This window comes from Camponotus floridanus, unplaced genomic scaffold (genome assembly GCF_003227725.1).
Source record: "Camponotus floridanus strain SB8 unplaced genomic scaffold, Cflo_v7.5 scaffold7, whole genome shotgun sequence".
Taxonomy (NCBI): Eukaryota; Metazoa; Arthropoda; class Insecta; order Hymenoptera; family Formicidae; genus Camponotus; species Camponotus floridanus.
The window spans coordinates 2,055,351-2,077,505 of NW_020229838.1; the positions used below are offsets into that span (position 1 = coordinate 2,055,351).

At 36.9% G+C, this 22,155-nt stretch overlaps 1 protein-coding gene across 1 annotated transcript in view; it reads right to left on the bottom strand.

The window, feature by feature from the left end:
* LOC105256683 (polypyrimidine tract-binding protein 1) overlaps positions 1 to 22,155 on the bottom strand; it is a 360,732-nt gene that overhangs the window by 313,352 nt on the left and 25,225 nt on the right. The window contains exon 2 of the mRNA XM_025413636.1: positions 22,049 to 22,073. Coding sequence (XP_025269421.1) covers positions 22,049 to 22,073 — 25 coding nt within the window. The remainder of the gene's footprint in view (positions 1 to 22,048; positions 22,074 to 22,155) is intronic.

Sequence of the window (22,155 nt, forward strand, 5' to 3'; positions counted from 1 at the left end):
ACATGTCATGTATCGAGAGGCGAGCGAAGCTGCGGAAGCCTCCGGCGACGATACAATCCAACTCGTACTCCCCGCGCGAGTCACTCTTTTCCTCTCCTATCTCCCATTCCCGTTGTATTTTTTTTCTTCCTCTCTGTCGTTCCCTGCTCTTTCTCTCTCCGTTCCTCTGACTCACGTACGTGTATTTCGTGCTAGACTGCGTTTTCGGTCGCTCGATGCGGAAGGGAGGTTAATTGTCACGCCTTTTTTGTCCGCAGCTTTTACCGCAGCGGGTAACCCGTCTCGTTGGAAAAACGAAGATCGATCGGAGAGAAGAGGGACAATCGATTTTTCGGCAGTATACGTCACGACCGATCAACCTCTCTCGTCGCACATGGTATTTCGCAAGCTCTCGATATCCGTTGCGCGTATTTTCTTATCCGGCGCGAGGAAAAGCGCCGCGATACAAGAGAACAATAAACTTTTAAAGCATGCTAAAAGAACGCATCCGACATGCGAGATCGTCGAAAGAGCGTAGAAACGAAAAGTGATATTTTCTGCATTAAAAAATAACTGGAAAAACATTACTAAAATATTTTTTGGTAAAACGGATGCAGAAAAATGACGATATTTTAGCAAGTATAATTTATATATATAAAAAAATCCTCTCTCTCTCAAATATATATTGTATAAATATTGAAAAGAGCAATTTCCTCGAACACAAATTTTCAAATATTTTAAACCTCGTAGTATGACATTCTCTCGCGGAACAAAATTATTATTGTATCCATGGAAGGTGCCCTTAGCGTCAAAAAGCCGCTTTAGAAAACTCATGCTTAGACAACGTAATACCGCATAACATCCGTAAAATTTTCTGTCAGCTTGAATTTGCACAACTTCATATCCAGCCCCGAAAATTGTCGGAAAGTCATACTCGCGTCGCGCTCGAGTATCTACGACGTAAACCACCTCGATATGCATCGGGTTCAAGCACTGAATAATTGAAACGATCTTTCGTCTCCGCCACCAGTAGAAATACGCGCGAGCAGCAACCATGTAACAGGAGCGACATTAACCTTTTGTAGTTTCCGTAGCGAACGAATGCATCGCGAGAGAGTAGCGGCAATACGACGGTTGCTTGCAATTCTACGATAAAGACAAATTCAAGCATACGTATGCAAAACAGAAAGACACATGAAGATGGAATAACATTGCGCAGTGCGAATCGTTTGTTTCTTGTTACTGTAGAAAATGTAAAATAACAATTCGTTTTCTCTCTTTCTGCCTCTTTTAAATTTTCAAACTCTAATTACATCTCGAAAGAATTGTCGGAATTAACCGAATGAACGAATTAATTGAGCCTTCGCATCGTTATTTTTTAAGCATCTATTCAATTAAAATATCAAAAAATGTATAGTTATTAAATATTTGAGGATTTTTTATAATTACACAAATCATACCTATAATATCAAAGAGATAGATATAATATTAGTAAATAATATTTAAAAGTATATATATATATATATATATATATATATATATATATATATATATTATATAGGAATTTTTTAAAATAATTACTGTGAAATATAATGTGTTCATACGATATATAAAATCTTATTTAAAATATTTTGATTGATTTTAATCAGAAAAAATAGATATAAAAATTTTAAATATATATATAGTTTTTCTTTGAACTTCATAATTACAAATAAAATAATTATTTCTTTCATTATATGAGTAGTAAACTATCTGATTATAAATTTATATTTTCGTCCAATTAATTTCCTTTTTGCATTTTGGATCTATCGCAGTTCATATTTCTCATTACATTACGTTTAATTATTAAATAGATAACACGTTAAATAAAAGATTGATTAAACGCGTATTTATTTTTTGTTTTACGTAACATTTAGAATAATATATTTAAGATGAAATAAGATATAATATTTGAAATAATTCCAATACTATTTAGAAAATCTTAAGTGATATTAATTCAATGATGAATCTCTCTTTGATATTTTCTTCTGAAAACTGTCTAGATTAAATGACTCGCATTTCAAATAAATATTCCCGAATAATATTTTATTTAAACAAGCTGTATATTGAAATTATTATTTCCAATAGTCTGCATTTGAAACATGTCCAGCATCGCTTGACATGTCGCGATAAGAAATCGTAACGATTGAACGATACGAAAGAGCGCCCGCAGACAGATTCGCCGACGTTAACTCGCCTTCTCGGCCTCGAGAGCCCGGCTTGTTAACACTCCGCAACTTGTAAGCCGCGACTAACAATAAGGAGCAGAGGCAAAGTGGATCTTTCGGATTTCTCTGAAAGGACAAAAGCCTCGGCGAGCTATGAAAGGCAGCGCCGAAGGATTACGGGCGATAACGACGACGGCAACGACAGCGACGAAGAAACCGCTTGATATAACGACGCAACTACAGGTGCGCGTGTATACGCGACTGGAATAACTGCAAAGAGAAGCGGCGCGGTAGGAACTTTGTTCATTATTCCAACAATTAGCGAGGCCCCTATTTCTTGTCCCGTTCGAGCAAGAAACGTCCTTTTCCACCCCTTCTCACTCTGTCGCACCCGATCGTTTCCTCCCTTACTTCGCTTTTCTTTCTCATTATCGTTTATCTTTTTCAAAGACGACCGACGAAAGTTGACTTTGCCTCGCCTGAATTGAAGGATATCCTCGTAGTTGGACATTTTTAAAATTCCGAATATAAGTCTCGATTGAAATAAAAATCAAGTTCTTACGAAAGAATAGGGAGAAATTTTACGTAATTTATTTAAACTCTTCTCTTGATTTTCTATACCCTCTCAGAGGGCTAAAATATGATTTATCTACCATGCACTTACCGTGCACTTAAATTAAACTGACCACGGACTTAATAATATTTCGTAAGCTCTTAGTCGAAAAGATACATTATCAATTTTACGTATTGTGAGTTTTCTCATATCGTAAAAAAACCTTACATCGCAATGATCTCTCTTCCCGCAATCGGAGAGTTTTATTTCGCTCGTGCAACTTTTTATCAATGCCCGATTCCCTATCGCCTATCTCGTTTTCAAAGAAAGCTACGAAGGCTCAACGTCGCCAACTAAGCACCGCCAGGCGAACGGAACGGCTAAAAGATGACGCGGTCACCGGGTAGCTTTTCGCCGAACGAAATCGACAGGTGCGACCGCGAAGGGAGGCTAAAGGGGAGGTTTGCGAACTGCAGAGGAAACCGCAGCCGTCCAAAACCGCCGAGGACGCTACTATTATTCCTCGTCCTTGCGTGCCTCTTTCTCTCGCGCAAACCTCTCTTTGCCGCCGTCGTCGTCATCCACGGGCCGGTAACCACGAGCGGCTTTTCCCGACAAAGCGTCGCGTTAATATTCTCCGTCGTAAGGCCGGCAAAAAGTCCCGTGTTCGGCGATCTCGTCGCGCTTGCCCGTTCTCCGCAAAAACTATCAACTTCCTCCCACTGTCAAAGGACCGAGCGATATTTTTGCCGGCACCCCGTAACGCGAGATATGTACCTTTCCGAACTACGATAAGGTTTCCCCGAGGTACCACGACCTACGATGGCAAGTCGGTTTCTGTAGGACTAACGTAAAGTTGGAGTAAAAAAGGTATTAACGTTCGCTTATATTCTCGTTCGAAAACAGGACAGTGCACCATTGAAAAGGACGACGAAACTTCTATATTCTTTAGATTAAATTTAAATTTAAAAGATTTTAAATTATAAATTAAAATTTTAAAAATAAAGTATCATTTAATGATTGATTAATTAATTATTATTTAATATTATCGATTGAGAGATCACAGAGGGAGGAAATAAATTCAAGTTTTAATCAGAATCGAGGAAACGCTATCAAGGAATCGCCACATTGATTTTTCTTATTGTTGAATTGAAAAACTTTTCAAGCGCACATTTCCTTAATAAGCGCGAAACGTTCGCCAAAAAAAGGGAGCCGATCGATTGTCGGGACCATCGTGGCGGGAGAATGGCGGACAAAGTGGCGAACGAGAGAGCGCGTACGTTGCGTAGCTCTCTCCAAGTCCGTAATTAAACGGGCGCGTGGGCGTACGACAAAGGCGGCGCCGATCCGGAGGCAGCGAAATGAAACAACGGAACGGGAGACGGGCCGTCAAAGCTCTTCGAGGCGGTCGGTGCATAAACGAGCGCATAAGAGCGTGTCTATCGCGAGAGCGATTTAGCGAGATCCGAAATATGCATCGGGTCAATTAACCGCGATTGCAATTATCGGATAAACTGTCGGCAACCGCGTCGCGGCCGAATTTTCGAACATTAAACTTATCAAGAGCGCAATTCTTGCATCTACGCGCATTTCCTCGTATTTCGCGACTCGACAACGCGCTTACGTTTCCCGAAAATAATAAAGTGCCTCGAGAGCGGGACGCTGGAAAAATTGAGAAATGAAAACTTGAGGCGAGCTTACACCTGCGTCCTTCATCTGCTCTCTTGTTCCTCTCGTTATAAAGAAAGAGGATAAGAAGCTAAATAGCCGACAAGCAACGCGAACGTAAATAATCCACCAAGTCGTGAAAAAGAAACAACGGTAACGCAAACGGTAGCCGCAATCACGGGAAGTGGCCGAGTTTCAGCAAGTTTTCCATAATCCTCCCTGCAGCTTTACCGCGTGTCTTTTACGGTCATGACAGAAAGATGAAGATCATGGAGCCAGAATAAGCCATCGCGCGGAAAAGTCAGGCTTTCGCTTGCACGAGAGATATAAAGCCTAATCGCCGGATGTGTGTCCCGATCTCTCGAGAGCGCTCTTTTCGGCTTTCGGATTTCGGATGAATTTTTCCCATAAGAGATCTCCAACTCCGCGATTGCGCGTGCAACGGTGTCCCAACGAAAACTACTCGCAAGAGCGACGCGTATCATCAGCCCCGGAATGGCAAACGAGGTCAGAGGTCACGCATCAAACATTTAGCGCATACTCCGCGCGATAACTTTGACTACGTCCGCATCAACGAGGCTGTTAGTTATCCCGGACAAAGAGAGCAATACAATCCCCGGGTAGAACGTGGATTTAACCTAGTACAGCCTGCCCGGTGAATATCGCGCAATGGCCAAAATTTACGCGAAACCGAATTTCTACCGTTCCAAGCCGTGCAATGCACCTAATTACGCAATACATTAACAATACACGTACTTCAAACGCGCTCCGTCCGACTTCTCTTTCTACCGCGTTGGAATTATTATTAGTCCGCAACACACAATACCGGTTGTAATGTCCATCAAAATCTCCTTCTCGGTCGACGGCTGATATTTAATCTGTAATTAAATCCGCGCTGAATAGCGCATTGTGAGAAGCCGCATCAAGATAATACCTTGAAAAATCGCGCGAAATCATTTTTAACGAATATCGCAAAAATTTGTTTTTTGTTATGACTGAATTTCGTTGTGGCAAGACGAAGATAAACGAGAAGAAGAAGAAATATTTTATACACTTTGTCGAATCTATTTCTAAAACTAATTCTCGTAAATCATCGTGTATATAAATAAATAAATGTATATATTGTTACGGCCCTGATGTCCGTGTTCATCGGGACGGCGCCGATTAACGAAAAGAAGCGCGTTGTCAAGAGGTTGATGACAGGCGCTCCTGTCATCTGAGTTCGGTTCCAGCTGTCAAGCTGCGCGGACGCGTTTGTGTATCGTGCCGAACCGAATTACTAATATTGTGTTAAAGCGTTCTGTGATTACGTTGTAGTGTTCTGTGTTGTTCTGTGTTGTGCATTAAAGAGTTCCGAGTTCCTTGTAAAAGTGTCTATTCATTTCACGCGACTCGCGAGCGGCCGATCTCTCCGCGCGCGTCTTCGATAATAATCGAAGTCCTCGCCGCGGGCGTAACAATATATATATATCACTCTAAGTCATAAAATAAAAAATTATTTAATAAACTCAACAGTACGATTCGCGCAGCAGCAGAATTATACCATATAAGGTTGTAATCTGCGTGTGTGTGGAAAGCACCAATATATTTAAATTATATATATAAAACTATATACATAAAAAAATATAACTATATTATTTCAGAGAAAGATTATTGTACACAATTAAATTTTTCATTCATACTTTATACAGAGATATTTACGTAAATAAAAATTTAATTTTTACATACACAGATAAATATTCCCAGATAAATATTCCTTGAATATTTCCGATTTAAGATGAATCATTTTCTGCTTAAAAACATTCACATACGAATAATAGAACCGAATAATAGAACCTAAAATTAGAATACCTTAAAAATTAGAAACAACGCGTACAGAATATTTCGTATGTAATAAACTTAATGTTAAATATTATGTCGATATAATACATTGTTATGTTTCACGGCGTATAGCCCGCTGTTATTTACACGACGCCACGTCGCAACCTTGCCGTCATTCATACGGCGTGACCTCGTCATTCGTACGACGACACTCGAGCGAGACGGCTGCGGCGTGAGCCGCTCCGCGTACACACATATTTTCGTAAATACTCGATCGAATACGCGATCATTCTCCGCGATTGTAACAATTAACGATAATCGGTAATCGTAATATTCATCATCTGTAATTAAAGGATACATATGATTGTATCGATGGCCATTAGATTCGAGTAATAAAACGGCGCGATAAATGGAATGTTTATTAATATTATTAATAGTAACATGAATTTTTCGCGGAATTAATAATCCACCATGCTTGTAAAATTAACTTTCGATTATGTAATTTCTGATTTCATTAACTCGATAATATTAGCATGAAGCCAATATCATTTTCCGTGTTCAACAAAACGTCATAAATACAGTACAGATCGAATCGAATGACGTCGCGACGCATTTAATTAGTAAATACATCTGGTTATTAACTCTATACTTGAATATTTATCAATCGCGTATCTCGCATATATGAACATTTCTATATCAGTATCAAACGCGTATTTTGCCAGAGTCGTTCGATGGAATACTGTCAGCAAATGTAACTATCTTTTTAATTAACATAGTTTCTGGATATTTATCTTCAATTTATATATTTATATTTATATATTTATTTATGTACATATAACACGAAATATATAACATAAAATTAAAATAATAAATAATATAAAATTATTTTGAGATGAGAGCGTTCATTCAACATATAATTCGTGTCATTTCGTTGCTTAAATTAAATAGCCGTTATCACGATATTTCAACGATATTTCAACGTGTCGTTTATCGTGGAAGTTAATCAATTACGCAAGCTAATTATCGTTAATTGTGACATTGTTACGTAATTTTCGAGTGTCGATTGTAGTTTTCGCATTCGTTCTTCCGTCGCGATATAAATAAAATATATTATTATTATTACACGCGTTGCGTGCAATTAATATCGGGAGTGCTGTACAAAGTGCCGTGCGTTTTTTTTTTTAAATTAATTTAAGTGATTAATCGTAATTAACCGCGAGTGATGCCATGAAGGAGCAACAAGAGAAGAAGAGAAGATCTTGGATCTTACGATGGTGGAACAATCAGAGGTAAGGAATTTATAATTTACTTAATTTACTTAATGTAATATTTTGAATTGTGAATTAATTATTTGTCTTCTGATAACCTATTTTATATTATTATAAAATATAATGTGTGTAGAATAATCTAAACTTTCAAACATATTCCAAAAATACAATGTTAGTAATAAAATATTTATAAAAATTAATAAAAAAATAATCTAATTTTCGAAAAATGTAAAGTTTCATAAAATATGAGAAATAAAAATCTAATTCTTAAAAACATATATGTTATATAAATTGTTTATTTGTATATATGTGCGTAAGAAAATTAGATTTTTATATTTATCTTTTACTTTTTATAAAAGTTTATACTTAAAAAATTGTAATTAAAATGAAAATTTAATTAAATTTAATTTTAACTGAAAATTAGATAATTTTTTTATTAAAAACTTGTACACATGGAAAGAATAAATAAAAAATTAAATTGCATGGAATAATTATTTTTTAAAATATTATTTACTTTTTCGACAGTGCTTTATAATTTAAATTTAAATAATTTAATTTAAATTATTTGTGTTTTACAGATGACACAAGATTATATACTACAAACTCTGCTATTGCGCATCGTGCTGGTGAGTTAAATTACTTTTTTTTTTATTTTATAATCTCTCAAAGTAACATATTCGTAATCTCTCAAAATAATATATTCACGAGAATTATATCAGATATAAACAGAATTATATCAGATATATCAGATATAAACATGTACATATATACATAACGTTATCAAATATAATATATACGTAAACGTACAAATATAATACGTTACAACGCGTAGTTATAATAAACTTGAAACGCATTATCGTTGAAATTAATTATTGGAATCGAAAACATATTATTAGATTCCACGTGTAATTATATATTAGATCCCACGTGTAATTATATACGCAATATTGTAGATTATGATAAATCATTGCTTTAATTTATAGTTAGTGTGTATCACATCGCATTACATTTACATTTTCCGAACTTTACTAAACAGATTGCAATAACAATCTAATAACATGCGTCGCCAAATCAGGACGCAATAGCAATGTACTTTGCAATTCCCTTTGTATCGAAATGACGGATATCTCACGATGCTGATTGGCTACACGCTATATGGAGAGAATATTATAGACATTGCTCAGTGTCGGCTTCGGCACGATTCCGGTTGACAGTTTGATTGCGAGCGCAGTCTGTAATCCGGCTAACTTACAACGTTATCCAGAACTTTGTTCAGCGCCGATGAAATGAAATAAGCTCAACTGGCAACTCTCCCTATGCCTCTACGTTGAAAAGCAAACGGCATATTCTAACGCTCCTATTGGACGTGACATTCAAACTTGAAGTAAAGTTATCCATAGCGTAGCACGGAGAGAAAGCTGAGCTTATTTAAACATCTCCGCGATCCTGTAAGTACATGTTGAACGAACTTATCCCGGGATCATCGCATTATTTTAGAAACTTCCATTAATATCCAATTATTGTGTCATTCTAATTTGTCAGGATATTATTTATAATAATATTCTCTCGTGTACATGTGTAATAATTTTGTCAGAAACTCGGTAAATATTCAAGGAAAAATATTTGAGTTTCTTTTCACAATCTATGTTCGTAAAACGTGTACCGGTCATAATATCAAAGCATTGTAGAGATATAATGGAAGTAATAGTTTCCGGAAATTAAATTTCTATCTCACCGGATCTCTCATGGATGGATCATGCTAATAACTACATTGTACGTATAAAAGGCAAGATAAAACCGTTTCAAAAGGCCCATGTCCGGTTCAAGGAAAGTTAGTTCATTCAAAACGCACAATCGCTATTCTAACATGACGTCATATAGTATGTATCGATTGATGGCCTGTTCCTTGGTCTAGGAGAGGTATAACAGTCGATATCGTTAATCGTGGATGGCAATTCCTTACAAAAGATGAATACATTGAAGGATGCGCGTATTCAATGGACAGATAAGTAAATGGCTTCGCGCTTATGTAACTCTTGCTCGTGATTATGTATAGAATTTAATGGTCTCGTAATATTTAATATTACTCGAGCGCAAAGATTAATGAGCAACGCGACAAAAAAAATATAAATACTGAAATATATTTGTAAGGTGCGTAAACAAATAATTTTTACGTGTTTTGAAGAATTAGAGATGAGCGTAGATAAAGTTATTCGTCCGTCTGGCCGCGCTGATCGTGAGGGAAAAATGACTTTCGGCGCGAACGACTCGCGGAAACGACGGTGCCGACGTTCGTTGCTTAAAGCCGGGTCAGATAAATAGCGAACCTTCGCGCGCGTGTCTTTCGTCCGCTAAGAAACAATTTCATCAGCATACGCTTCGCGGCGTTCTCGGGAAACAGATCGTTCTAAATTAAGAAGCCGACATGCGGAAATAAACTTGCCTCCGTTATGGGCAAAAGCGGGCGCTCCATCAGCCCCGGGGGTTGATACGGTTTCTGGTTTCTATTGGCAACGCGATATGGAGTTCACGTCGAATCCGCAGTATCCATAACGGAAGCATGATCCTTTCGAGACTGGTAAATTGAAGCCGAGATACGCAAGACCGGATCGCTTTTCCAAATTGAATTTTCCGCGGTGCTTAAACGTTCCTCCTCGTTCCGCGTTTCCCTACAGCGACAGACTAAAATCACTGAAACGTCCGTCTGTACGACGGTATGTTTTCATCTCCGGGAATAACATCGTCGACTTCGTCCGGGAGGAAGGAGGTCGACGGTACGAGCCATTTACGTAGAAAGCGATGCAAATGTAAACTTCAAAAGCGATAAATAGTAATATGACGTAAATACAAATTAATTCAGAGCATTATACAAGATTCGATAATAATAATTTTAAAACATAAAATTATGATAATACATTTTACCCTGATATTCACGCGATGATTGGGATATGTTCGATATCGAAATTTGCACGATTCTGTCGTATAACATGTCGATTTCATTCGTCGCGAAAGGGAAATATCGTTACGATGCTCTTACAAAACGAAATCAGGGTCGACGAACGCGTCTGATAAGTTTAATTTAATTCCGGTCGTTCCGGAGAGAGTGCATTTTCTACTTGACAGAGATAAGACGTTGTCTTGTCATCGAGAGAAGGGAGAAGAATTGGAAATGTTGGAAAATGTTCAAATATATCCTCGTCCATCGTTACGTCATATAGATCTCATAAATATCAAATGAAATTAATAATAGCACAGTCGCATTAATGATTTAGAGATCCACTTGTCAGTAGTAAGCACAAATAATTGGTCAGACTTGTCGGCATTGCAACGCTCTTGCATCAAAGAATCTTTATTTCACAAATTTCACGAATATATATTTGATTAGATTCAAAATCAAGATTTATACATAATAATATCGTAATTAATGCATAATAAAAATCTTACACGTACATGTGTATGCGTGTGTGCATCAAATTCTAATTTTTGTTTAATTCGGAATTTAAGATGTAAATATTTTTCAACTATCCACATATATCATAGATTACCCTAGGAAACTCGCAATATCAGTTCAATATGCTTTTGTGCTTACGATTGTCTTATATGTACATATGTATATATACTCGACCGGCGCGGAAACCCATAGAGCAATAATTCTACGGACTTACGTCCTCTGTTTCGAGCGTATGTAAGGTTTCTCTGAGCTTCTCTTCTGATAACCAGCACGCTCGTATATTACTCTATATATGAGTAATGCATTTTGCTCGGTTAGGCTTCCACGCGCGTAACTCGCACACATACGCGCGATATATGGTGTTCGTAGCATCGCCATGTGGACTGAGGATTCACGCGTCTCATGCGCCGAGAGGTCCGCATAATCCGAGGTCTGGTCCAGATCAAAGCCAAGTCTCGCGTAATATATTCTCTATGAATAACTCAGTCGAGAAGGAGAGAGAGAGAGAGAGAGAGAGAGAGATTCTGCGGAGAGATAGCGGTTTTGCGCGCGGTGACCTTTTCCCGCCTCTTTTCTTCGTCTCCTTTCGACTCGTATTGCGAATTGTAAGCGAAACCAACAACGTGATATGGGAAAATTAAATAAATGGCGGAAGCCATCGCTCCACGGGGACTACTATTGCCGCATTTCTGCAGCCTTCGATCGGAGAATGTAAAGTAAGCTAGTGACCGGAGGGATGAATGTGGATTGGCGATATTTTGATATTACCTCTGGTTTGCGTTATTAAGTTGATACACAGATATAATCATATCATGTATCGATCGGTAGCGCATACATTCCAAAAATATAAATGTCGAAAATAATAATGTCGAAAATAAATATTTTAAAATTAATTTTATTTAAATATTATTAAAAAATTTAATTTTTTTCACGAGAATGAAAAAACAGAAAATATTAAATATAAAAATTAAATATTAAATATAAAAATGTATTTTAAATATGTTTATAAATGTATTTTAAGTGTATTTTAAATATAAAAATTAAATATTAAATATAAAAATGTTTTAATTTTAAATTAATAATAAGAATAATAATTTTAAAATTTTTATTTCAAATAATATTTAAAGTTGTCAAACTTGTTATTGTTCTTTTAATATCATTTTTTACATTATTTCAAATATTATAGTAAAAATTATAAAAATATTATAATAGTAAAAAAAATAAAAAAAATAACTAAACAAATATGCATTTAAATATATCAAAATCACGATCATTCTTTATTTTTTAACAATGATTTAAAAAGATCACAAGTATGATTTAATAAAATATAACGAAAACAAACCGAAGAAATATAAACCATAGGAGAAAAAGAAGTAAAATGAATATAAATTCGTAAAAATAGTTTTCATATATTATATATATTTTAATTTAATGTTTCAATTTTAAGAAATGCATATCTAAAACTTTCTCCGATTCGTGAAATCTATTCTAAACTTTTCAAATAGAGAATTTCTTAATTAAAATATAAATAAATTATTTTTATATTAAATTTTATTTTATCATTCAATAAAAGAAATATAATTTATATACAGATATAGAAAAAAAATAACTTATATAGACATTTTTATTTTTCAAATGCCATTTTGCGTTTCTTATTAATACAGGTAATTATCTGCAATATAACACGATGGCATATTTATAAATACATTTTATATTTTCTAAATCATACTAAAATATTTTGCTTTCCGATGACAATCTCCGTTAAATTGCCACGGTAAAATATATACAAGAACTCGGAATTCGCGAAAGTGAATTGTTCTTGCAATGGAATTTTTCAGTTTCCGACGATTTTGTGAAGAAAAAACAAGAGGAAAGAAAAGAGAAAAGGGGAGAGACTGAAGTTGGAACCGACTTTATTAAGATGCCGGTTAACGAAAGAAATGTGGAAGGTTTATTTGGTGCCGTTCCTGACAGCACCAAATAAACCCGAACGCTTTTCCAGAACGCTCGGACAATATGGAGGGTGGCGGTTACACGAGACCATAGTTACACATAGACTGGCCGACTTAATTAGATAGCGACGCATAATGCGTACATTTGTATCTATTAGTCGACAGCGGCAACAATGACGTCTCCTCCCGCTCCCTAAGACCATAGCATTAATCATTGTAACGCGCCGTCACGTGAAAACGCGACCGATGGGAATCTCGAAATAATCTCGAGTAATTTGATAGTTTACGATTGTAGAAAAAATCGAATTCGTTGTCATGTAAGTAATGCGTATCGATTCGATAGTCGCGATTTATTTTTATATGATGTAACGTAATTCGCATTCGAATTTTCTTTTTCAAGATTTCAAACACATATTCATATAATTTTTCATATTTTCAATCATATAATGAAAATCCAAATAGCTTGGAATACTATTCGAAAACAAAATTTTTTATAAATCTTGAAAAATTCTTGAAAATTTTAAATGTCCTACAAATTTTGAACGCCTCTTCTTGGGGAGAGATAGAAAATATCCATTAAATATTGACATTTTTCTCGATTTAGATTTGAATTTTCATATTTATATTATAAAAAAAATGTCAATCTCTAAAATTTACAAGTTAATCAAGACTTTCAAAAATTTCATTATTTCGAGTAATGTTTAAAACAATTCGAGATTTTCATTATTATAGTGATGCATTCGAAGTGATTCGAGTTCATCACTAGATACAATACTTTTATCAATGATTAGGAAAAAAATGTCATGCATCGTATTTCAATGATGAAGCGAACGCTTATCATTGAAATACGATGCATGACATTTTTTTCCTAATCAGCAAACATAAATCCTCATATCGTAATTTATACAAATTAATCTCGAGCGTCTAATATGCTTGTTTTATTGTCGTACTAAAAGATTACGTCGGAGTCGATATAGTCACCATCTATCACATTCAGTGCGTTTATCAGGCATCGTAAATCTACGCGAACGCGATCGTTCACGCTAGTTGAGATAATTTTATGGTATTTCACGACGATTTTACGGCACGGCCGACTCGTCGTCCGATTAATTTGATTGAAATGGCGACGACGACCGCGCGCGATCGGACCAAATTTCTTATCCTTCGGTTACAATTGCGATAAGTTTATTATAATCGGCGTCGATTTTCGCGATGAGATTTCTCCTCCCTCGCTAATCCTTCCTTCCACTTCTCCCGACGTTCACCGTATCTTAAGATATTCGTCCGGAGAAATACGTCTCGCGTATAATCCGGGTAGAATCACTGCGTTAAGTGACGCGGAATTCAACGTTAGAACGAAAGCTCTGGTAGCAAAGTCTTTATAGCCGTCCCGTCGGCAGGAGCGTTAATTAATGCGTTAACGAAGAGGGTAGCTTCTCCGGACTAGTAAAATCGGTATACACATTTACGGCTCCCGGAAAGGATATCCGATTATGACGACAAACTTGAAGAGCGTACGAGACAATAGGAACAGTTGACAGACAAAGTAACGTAAAATTATCCAATTATAATGTAAACGATATATTGATTACGAAAGGCGGAATTTTTCTCGGCTAATTAAAAATAATGTTTCTCTCAAGCAACACATTTTAATATAATATTTCTACCGCCATCATTCTTCACTTCAAAATTGGCCTCTGTAAATTTTAATATATAACTTTTACAATAGAAATTTTGCGTTCCTTTTTTGCCTTTTTCGCTCTCCAATGTAAATTTTGTTTCCATGCTTCATATACGCTATTTTAAATGTATTTACGCATAAGTAACATATTCTGCGAGACTAAAGGAATTATACGGTTCCGCGACATTGAGCGACGTATATATGTAGCGCGCACAACGTCGAACGAAATTAAGCCTCGCAGCTTATTAAGCTCGTCGGGCGTCGTCGTCGTCACAGGGGGCCACATCCCCTGTCCCTCTCGCCCTCTAAACTTGCGAATCTTGCGAGCCTACGCGACAGCAGAAGCCGCGCAAGCTCCTTTCCCAGCCGATTTTCATTTTGCGCGCGAGTAACTTTACCCCCTCGATCTACCCCGAAGCAGTCAGCTCGTACAAGACGGGGGTAATTTTGCGCCAAGATTGTTTGTACATCGTGAAAAGTGATGTTGGAAAACGATGAAACGGGGGAAGAGGAGAAAAGATGAGTCTAATGAAAAGTCTTAGTCTAGGCTAGTCTCGACTTTCTTGATCTACACATATGCATGCGAGAGATTTTTAATATAGAAACATTGCAGAAAGAGATCACATCCTCTTCATGTTACAAAAACACGCTGGAGAAACAAGTCCTCTTGTTTTTCAACGAAATTCTTTCCGCGAATTTTTCCGCAAATTTTTGAATGATGAAAAATAACGGACGGTTGGATTTTAATAAATGTTTTACAAAACAACTACAATAAAACATGATATGACAGAATCCAGATTGCGTATCAAACAAGGATAGTTATTAAATTTAATAGTGCAGCTGTTATATGTATACTACCACGTGTTGTTCGGGCATTGCCAATTACTGTGAAGAGGAAAATAGAGAAATATTCGCATAGTGGATTTTTACAGTTGAATAGCGCACAACCAAAGTTAAATCGTTAACGAATGTTTCCGCCACTCGACCGTTGATTTTTTTCATGCTCGTAAAAATTATTAAGTCAAATCGCGACGTGTGTGGCCCAATTACGCAATATTTTGAATCGAACAGAAAAGTTTTCAGCTAAGAAACGAGGTGGAACGGAGTTCGAGTTGATTGCCAAAGTATCGCAACAGTTCAAATCTCGTTGTCGGATATTATTCGTCTCGAATGCGCGCTCGTTAACCAGACAATGCACGACAAAAAGACTTTACAAGTAACGCCGACAACAGCGGCTTAATAATAGCGCGCGGTATTATAATATTGCACATAAAAGTATCAACTAATGATTACTTCACATAAAAATGTCCGCAAATTCGCTTTTACCTTTGTTGCTTTATTACGCAAATGTTGATGTCGACATAAAGTACTTGAAAAACATTTAAATGGCATAATCGATAAAATCTGAATTAAACTTTGCCGGAAAAAAAACATCGTACAGCAGAATCACTTATATAAAAAAGTTAAATCTTTGAATTCCGCAAATAATTAAATATTTAGCTTCTCCGTCATGCTTTATCGACAATAAAAATAATCTCTTATCGTACACAGGCTATGCTTTGATTAGATGATTTGCGAAAACGTTAAGATAGCGAAACGAAGTGGATGTATCAGAGGGCGAGCGTCGGAGAGTACATCAAGATCGGGGAAAGCGGACCCTGAATCTTTCATGAAGAGGTCTCGTACCTTTTAATGTGTATGTTAGTCGACGGCCGCTCTGATGCGATCTATGTACCCGTATACATAATGTGCATGTATGAATATAGCGGTTAAGTTATACACGTATATATAAGGGGTACGGTCCCTTCCGGCATCGCATCCTTATACATGAGATACAAATCCTTAGCGCTCTGATTATGGATCCCGAGATGACCCTTGAGCCGCGCGCGCGATTAATACATATATTTTTCACTCAGCGAGAAGTCGTGAATCCCGAATCTCGAAATTTGCATATTGAACTCTACGAAACATTCCGAAATCCTTTGTACGAAAATCTCCATTGCGTGTTCGAATCGAGTTAGTCTAGAATAGCTTCGAGATTAAAAAAATCAAGATTCGCGCGACGAATTCGTATACGAGGTAAAATGTATACTATTGGTCGCTTTAGCTTTTGTTCCGTATCGATCTTAGGCACTTATGAGATGAGCTAATCCAAGTTCCACGAGGTACTTGACGCTCCTCATATCGAGACAAATTCCCGATATATCGGCTTCCGCAAGGATCTTCGATGATTTAGGAGAGCATATATAGTCGCGAATCTCGGCTTTGTAAACGGATCATCAATGCCCATTATGTCGTCATCACTGTCACTATCATCGCCGACACTAGCTACCGTCTTCTTCAACGCTGTCATGGACGTCAATGTCCTCGCTCGTTCTCCTCGACGTATCTAATCCGTTAATGACTATTGTTGTGTATCCAGGAGAGGAATCATCCCTTGGTGCCGACGTGACCCCAACAACCTAACTCAGATCGACCTAAATTATCCGACTATGTACGCATTTACACGGCCGATCCAAGGCGTATGTCCGTTAAGCTTCTCGCATCCCCTTCTACAAGTCTCTGCACTAATCTCGAGAGAAGATCGACTCAATCGATCAACGAGCTTACTCTATCGGCTTCTATTATCTTGAAAATGTGTATCCTCATTTCGAAAAGCCATCAAACGATAACCGATCGTGATATAAATTGTGTGATTTAAGAGAATATTGTCTTTCTCCCGTCCTTTCATATAATAATTCTAGATTATTGGATTATAGTATTTTAATGTTTCGAAATAATAGATTATAAAATAAATACTTTGATCTTTATAAAAAACGATTATAAAATAAATACTTTGATTTTTATAAAAAACGGAGATTATAAAGCAAAAACATTTGAAAGTGAATGAAAATAAACTAATCTTTTATTATATTAAGAGATTTAGATACTCGCTGGGAAAATTCGAACATTTCGTATAATGCTGAAATAATACATAGTTTTTTGAAAATATTACTTTTAAAATTAAATAAAAATATTATATAATAAAATAAATATATAAAAATATTATAAATAAACAAAGTTATCTAGACGCAAATTTCGCATATAAAGTCCAGTTTTTCCACACAAAAAACATCACGCAATTTTCGTGGAGAACCATTTTTGATATTTTTCGCAACATTGCGGCCAATTTCATCCATTCATAACAAAAATAGTTTACAATAGCAGCATTTTCGAGATGTTGTAAATACAAAAATCGAAATTGTTCGCATGTTCCGAAGTATTTCTGAGCTATCTTGCTAATTATTTTATCATTCTTCAATCTTAACTTTATTATATTTTGACATAAATTTTCAGACACATTCTCTTTTTGCAAATGCAATTAAATAAAAGTAGCTATTTTGTCCGATAAACATTATAATTATAACAATTAAACTATCCATTTATCGTTGATACAAATACACAGAGAGGGAGGCGTATTGGTTGCTTGAGCAATAACTATTCGCCATGGATGAATCGGCACTATTCAGGCCAGCAAAGCGAACGAAATTCAATCGCTCTGTCGAATCCACATGACCCGTAAACCTCATTCCCGTTATCGTCCAATCGGAAACAAGTCCACGCGACGTCGTTTATGTTCGTACCCCATCGAGGATTATCAAACTGCTAAACGATGTTTCGTTGTCACGAATAACAAACAGATTTCAAGTGGCTACAGCGGCGAGCAAAGGCTCTTGCACGCGCACGTCGAGGGCGGGGCATCAAACGGTTAATTAACGATTCGAGGAGATTAATGATGGCTTTCGAGAGCGCCGATGTCAACTCGACAAAGCGTCTCAAAATTGAAGGGCCAACGGGACAATGAGAAAAAGAATTCGCACGAGAGATTAAGAATGATGACAGGAACGAGAGTTGACGTAAAGAAAGAATAACTAAAGCGCAGAGATTCTATAAATAGAATTCAACAATTTTTCCTCTTCTTTTTTTAATTTTAAAAGATATTAAGAATCATGCAGGAAAAAAATTGTTTTATCAGAGACCTGCTTCAATTTTAATCTGATTATTAGTAATTTTTAACGTGTACATTTACTTTAAAAGTAATTTTTACATATAATTTAAATCGAATAATTAATTTGATTTTAATTTTAATTTAATTCATTAGTAATTTTTAGCGCGTACATTTACTTTAAAAGTTATTTTTGCACATCATTAAAATTTAAATCGAATAATTAATTTAATTTTACTTTGATATTATATCACAAATTATACGTTATGTAAAATGTACATATACATAAAGAATTAATAAAAAATAAAATCGTGATTCGCGGGAAAGAAACGCAATCGGCGACACAAAGGCAAAGAGACGCTCTACAGGCCACGGATGATCGAGTAATCAACGTGAAATCCTCTGTCGCTGCTTTGTCGCGTGACATACGATGACCGATGCATCGTTACCAAATATACGTGAAATGTCGACGTATACGTCGGTGCATCTCGATGAACCGTGACACGCGGCGCGGCGCCGTGACGGACTCGTTTTCACGCTTTTCACACAGGCGATTCGGTTTGCCGACACGTTAGCCCGCTGCGAATAGCGTTCCACCGGGCGAAAATGTTTGCAATTATATCACGCGATGCGTTTGCATTCGCAGTGGAAATCGCCGATTGTATATAACTAGAGCGCGCTCGACGATTAAATATGGATATCGCACGTGTGAAAATGTACACGTGTCGACATTTAGTTCTCAACACAAACTATATTTTTCGACAATTATAATACTTTATGGAATAAAAATTAATTGTGTCCTACGTATTATATAATTAAATTTATAAAATACAAAATTAATAAATATAATTATTTAAATATAAAATATTAAATGTCAAATCAAATCATGTTTAATGATATGTAATGTAATTAATTATTGTTAGAATTAACATCTACAGTAGAAAGTGTATAACTTTCTTTCGTTTATTTGAAATTTGTCTTCTCGTGGATAATTTATCCGTCGTACTTTATATCATGTGCTCTACGTTCAATTTCCTTAGAACAACCTAATCCAAGGTTATATGTTAAGCGGTGCGAATATAGTCCGATAATTTGCTAGGCAAATGGCGGTGAGGCGTTACTTGTGTCTAATGCGAAATTCCGGCTTTGCCTACGTTTCAGTTGGCATCCAACGGGCGGACGATTTGGTTTATTCCGTGAAATATGCATCTACGAGACGATTCGCGAATTTCTCTCGTAACGGAATAAATACTCAGCGTCGAACGCTATCGAAACAGCCGTTTCGTTTGAACGAAAATGGCCGCAATTAGGCAATCCGCGTGTACGCATAATCCGTTAAGCCTCTAACACAATATTCCGCGTTATTACAGTAAGGAAGGCAATTACCGCGACCGCGCGGCTAATCCTCGGTTGCTCGATAATGTTTGCACGTGCCGCGCTATTCCGTTTGTTATGTTATTCATTAGCTGCGCCTAGGAAATTTTCCCCCTCCCCCTCCTTTCCTTTACCGAATTATACGGACTATCCCTTGACTTATGGTGGTCGTCCGCGCTATATATATAGACGGCCCTTTGAATCGTATTTGCCCACGCACACGTTTAAGCGCTTTGACCGAGGTGTGTACTACTAAGCGCGATTAGCAAGTCCTCCGACGAAACCCCGAGCACCGTCGCGGCTTCCGCCCCGGATCCGTCCAGAGATGCCGCAACGGATAAAACGTTAAACGGCTTGGGGCTCGTTAGACCACGATATATTCGCGTATTCGAGAAAATTTCGCGAGCAAGAGCGCCGTTTTAACGCCGCGCGAAAACTTTGAATATAAGCTTCCTATTGTTGGACCGGATGCGCGTGTGTTATCGTGCAAATCTCCGATAATCATCCGGAATTTCGCTCTACGATTGTAATCCACGTCTGTATAATTAGGAGATTGTCGAGAGCATCGCACTATTGCGGATACAAGTGGAAAAGTCGATCGAATATATCCTTGTTATTCCAAGGATGAATCGAGCGAAAAAATGTCGGAAATGTATAATTTGATAAATCCAGCGACACGCGTGAGAACTAGAGGCGAAGTAACCGATTCGCAGCCAAGAGACGTTATCCTGTTACCGTTGAAAGGTAACCTACTAGATCAAAAGCAAGAACAAAGAAGCAGGATTCGATGGACAAAAGGGCTAGAACGGATCGCATTCGAAACTCGCGCAGGAATCCAACGTGATCGAGTGTCAACCCATTCCGCGTTTAGGGGGAGACCTCGGTATCGCGTTCGCTATCTGCTAGTGTCAACTTGCTTAGGAAACCAAAAAAAGAGTTGCAGATATGTCGGATAAGCATTGTTAATGATAGCGATGTATCAAAAATTTAATATACGCATAAACATTTGTTTAATATGTCGCGTGTCAGGTCGGTGTACATTTGTTAAAAAGAAATTTATGACAGCGAGTCCCAAATATACTCGTGATTACCTCGTTCGATGTCGATTTTGCACAGTCTTGAAAATTGATCGAGTCCCGCGATACACAGGCAGAGATCCTTCCCTCTTATTTCATCGTCATGGATCCCCGAGACCGACAATAAATAATACGTAAGTGCGGTAAATCCTATTTGCTGTCGAGTCCATCGGAATGATTGATAAATTGCCTTTATTAAACCCTTCGAATGACGTTCGCGCGGAGACTCGAAGATGAAGTTTCATCGCAGACGGAAGATATCTTTCGCGAGTTAAATTTTCTCTCAAAATAAACTCTCGCGCGGTTCTCTTTCTCCCTTTTTTTTATTGAAACTAAAGTGCTTCCGCGATGAAAATTAAATGAGTCAATTTCGTGCGATAATAAAGAAGAAAATGTCGCTCGATAAAGAAAAGTATTAGGAAAACAAAAAAAATGTCTACTTACGTGAATGGCAGAAGACAGGTGAAGGGACATTCAAGTGCAGCTATGGACATCGCATCGATTTGGTCGTTATAAGCGAAGGAGACCGAAGTCAAGGCGACGTGTCCGGCAACCATCGTACCGTTTCAATTTTCAAAATATACGCTATCGCTCCTCGTAGTTGTAAAAATAAACGTCCCTTTCGTATAGACGAGAAAATATTTGCTTAATATTCAATATCGTGATATATAGCACTTCGTTATTCCAAATTCTCATTCGATAATGACGATAGTCGATATCGTACTATTGTACATGACAATTTAAGATGGTTCAAGTTGCAATTATCCAAATGAAACCAAATATTATTTTCGATAATTAATCGTGCTACTTTTTTTCTCTATTGCTACGAATTTCTTATCATTACATTTCGGGATCTCTACTAATTCTATCACGAAACAATAGGAAAGAGAGACAGTGACAGTTGTAGAGATGCAACGAGAATGAGGAGGAAAAGGGCGTGATAGACACAGAGTTCTACGAGAGAGAGAAGAGTAAAAAAAAAAAGAAAAGTGAAAGAGAACTAAAAACGTGGCGCATACGGGAGAGCTCGTACCTTCTGCCCGCTGTGAAGAGTATCTCTGTAAAGTAAAACAGAAAAGAGAAGAGTTAGAAAAAGTGTACACATTAAGGTAGATAGATAGATCGATATGACAGAGAGCG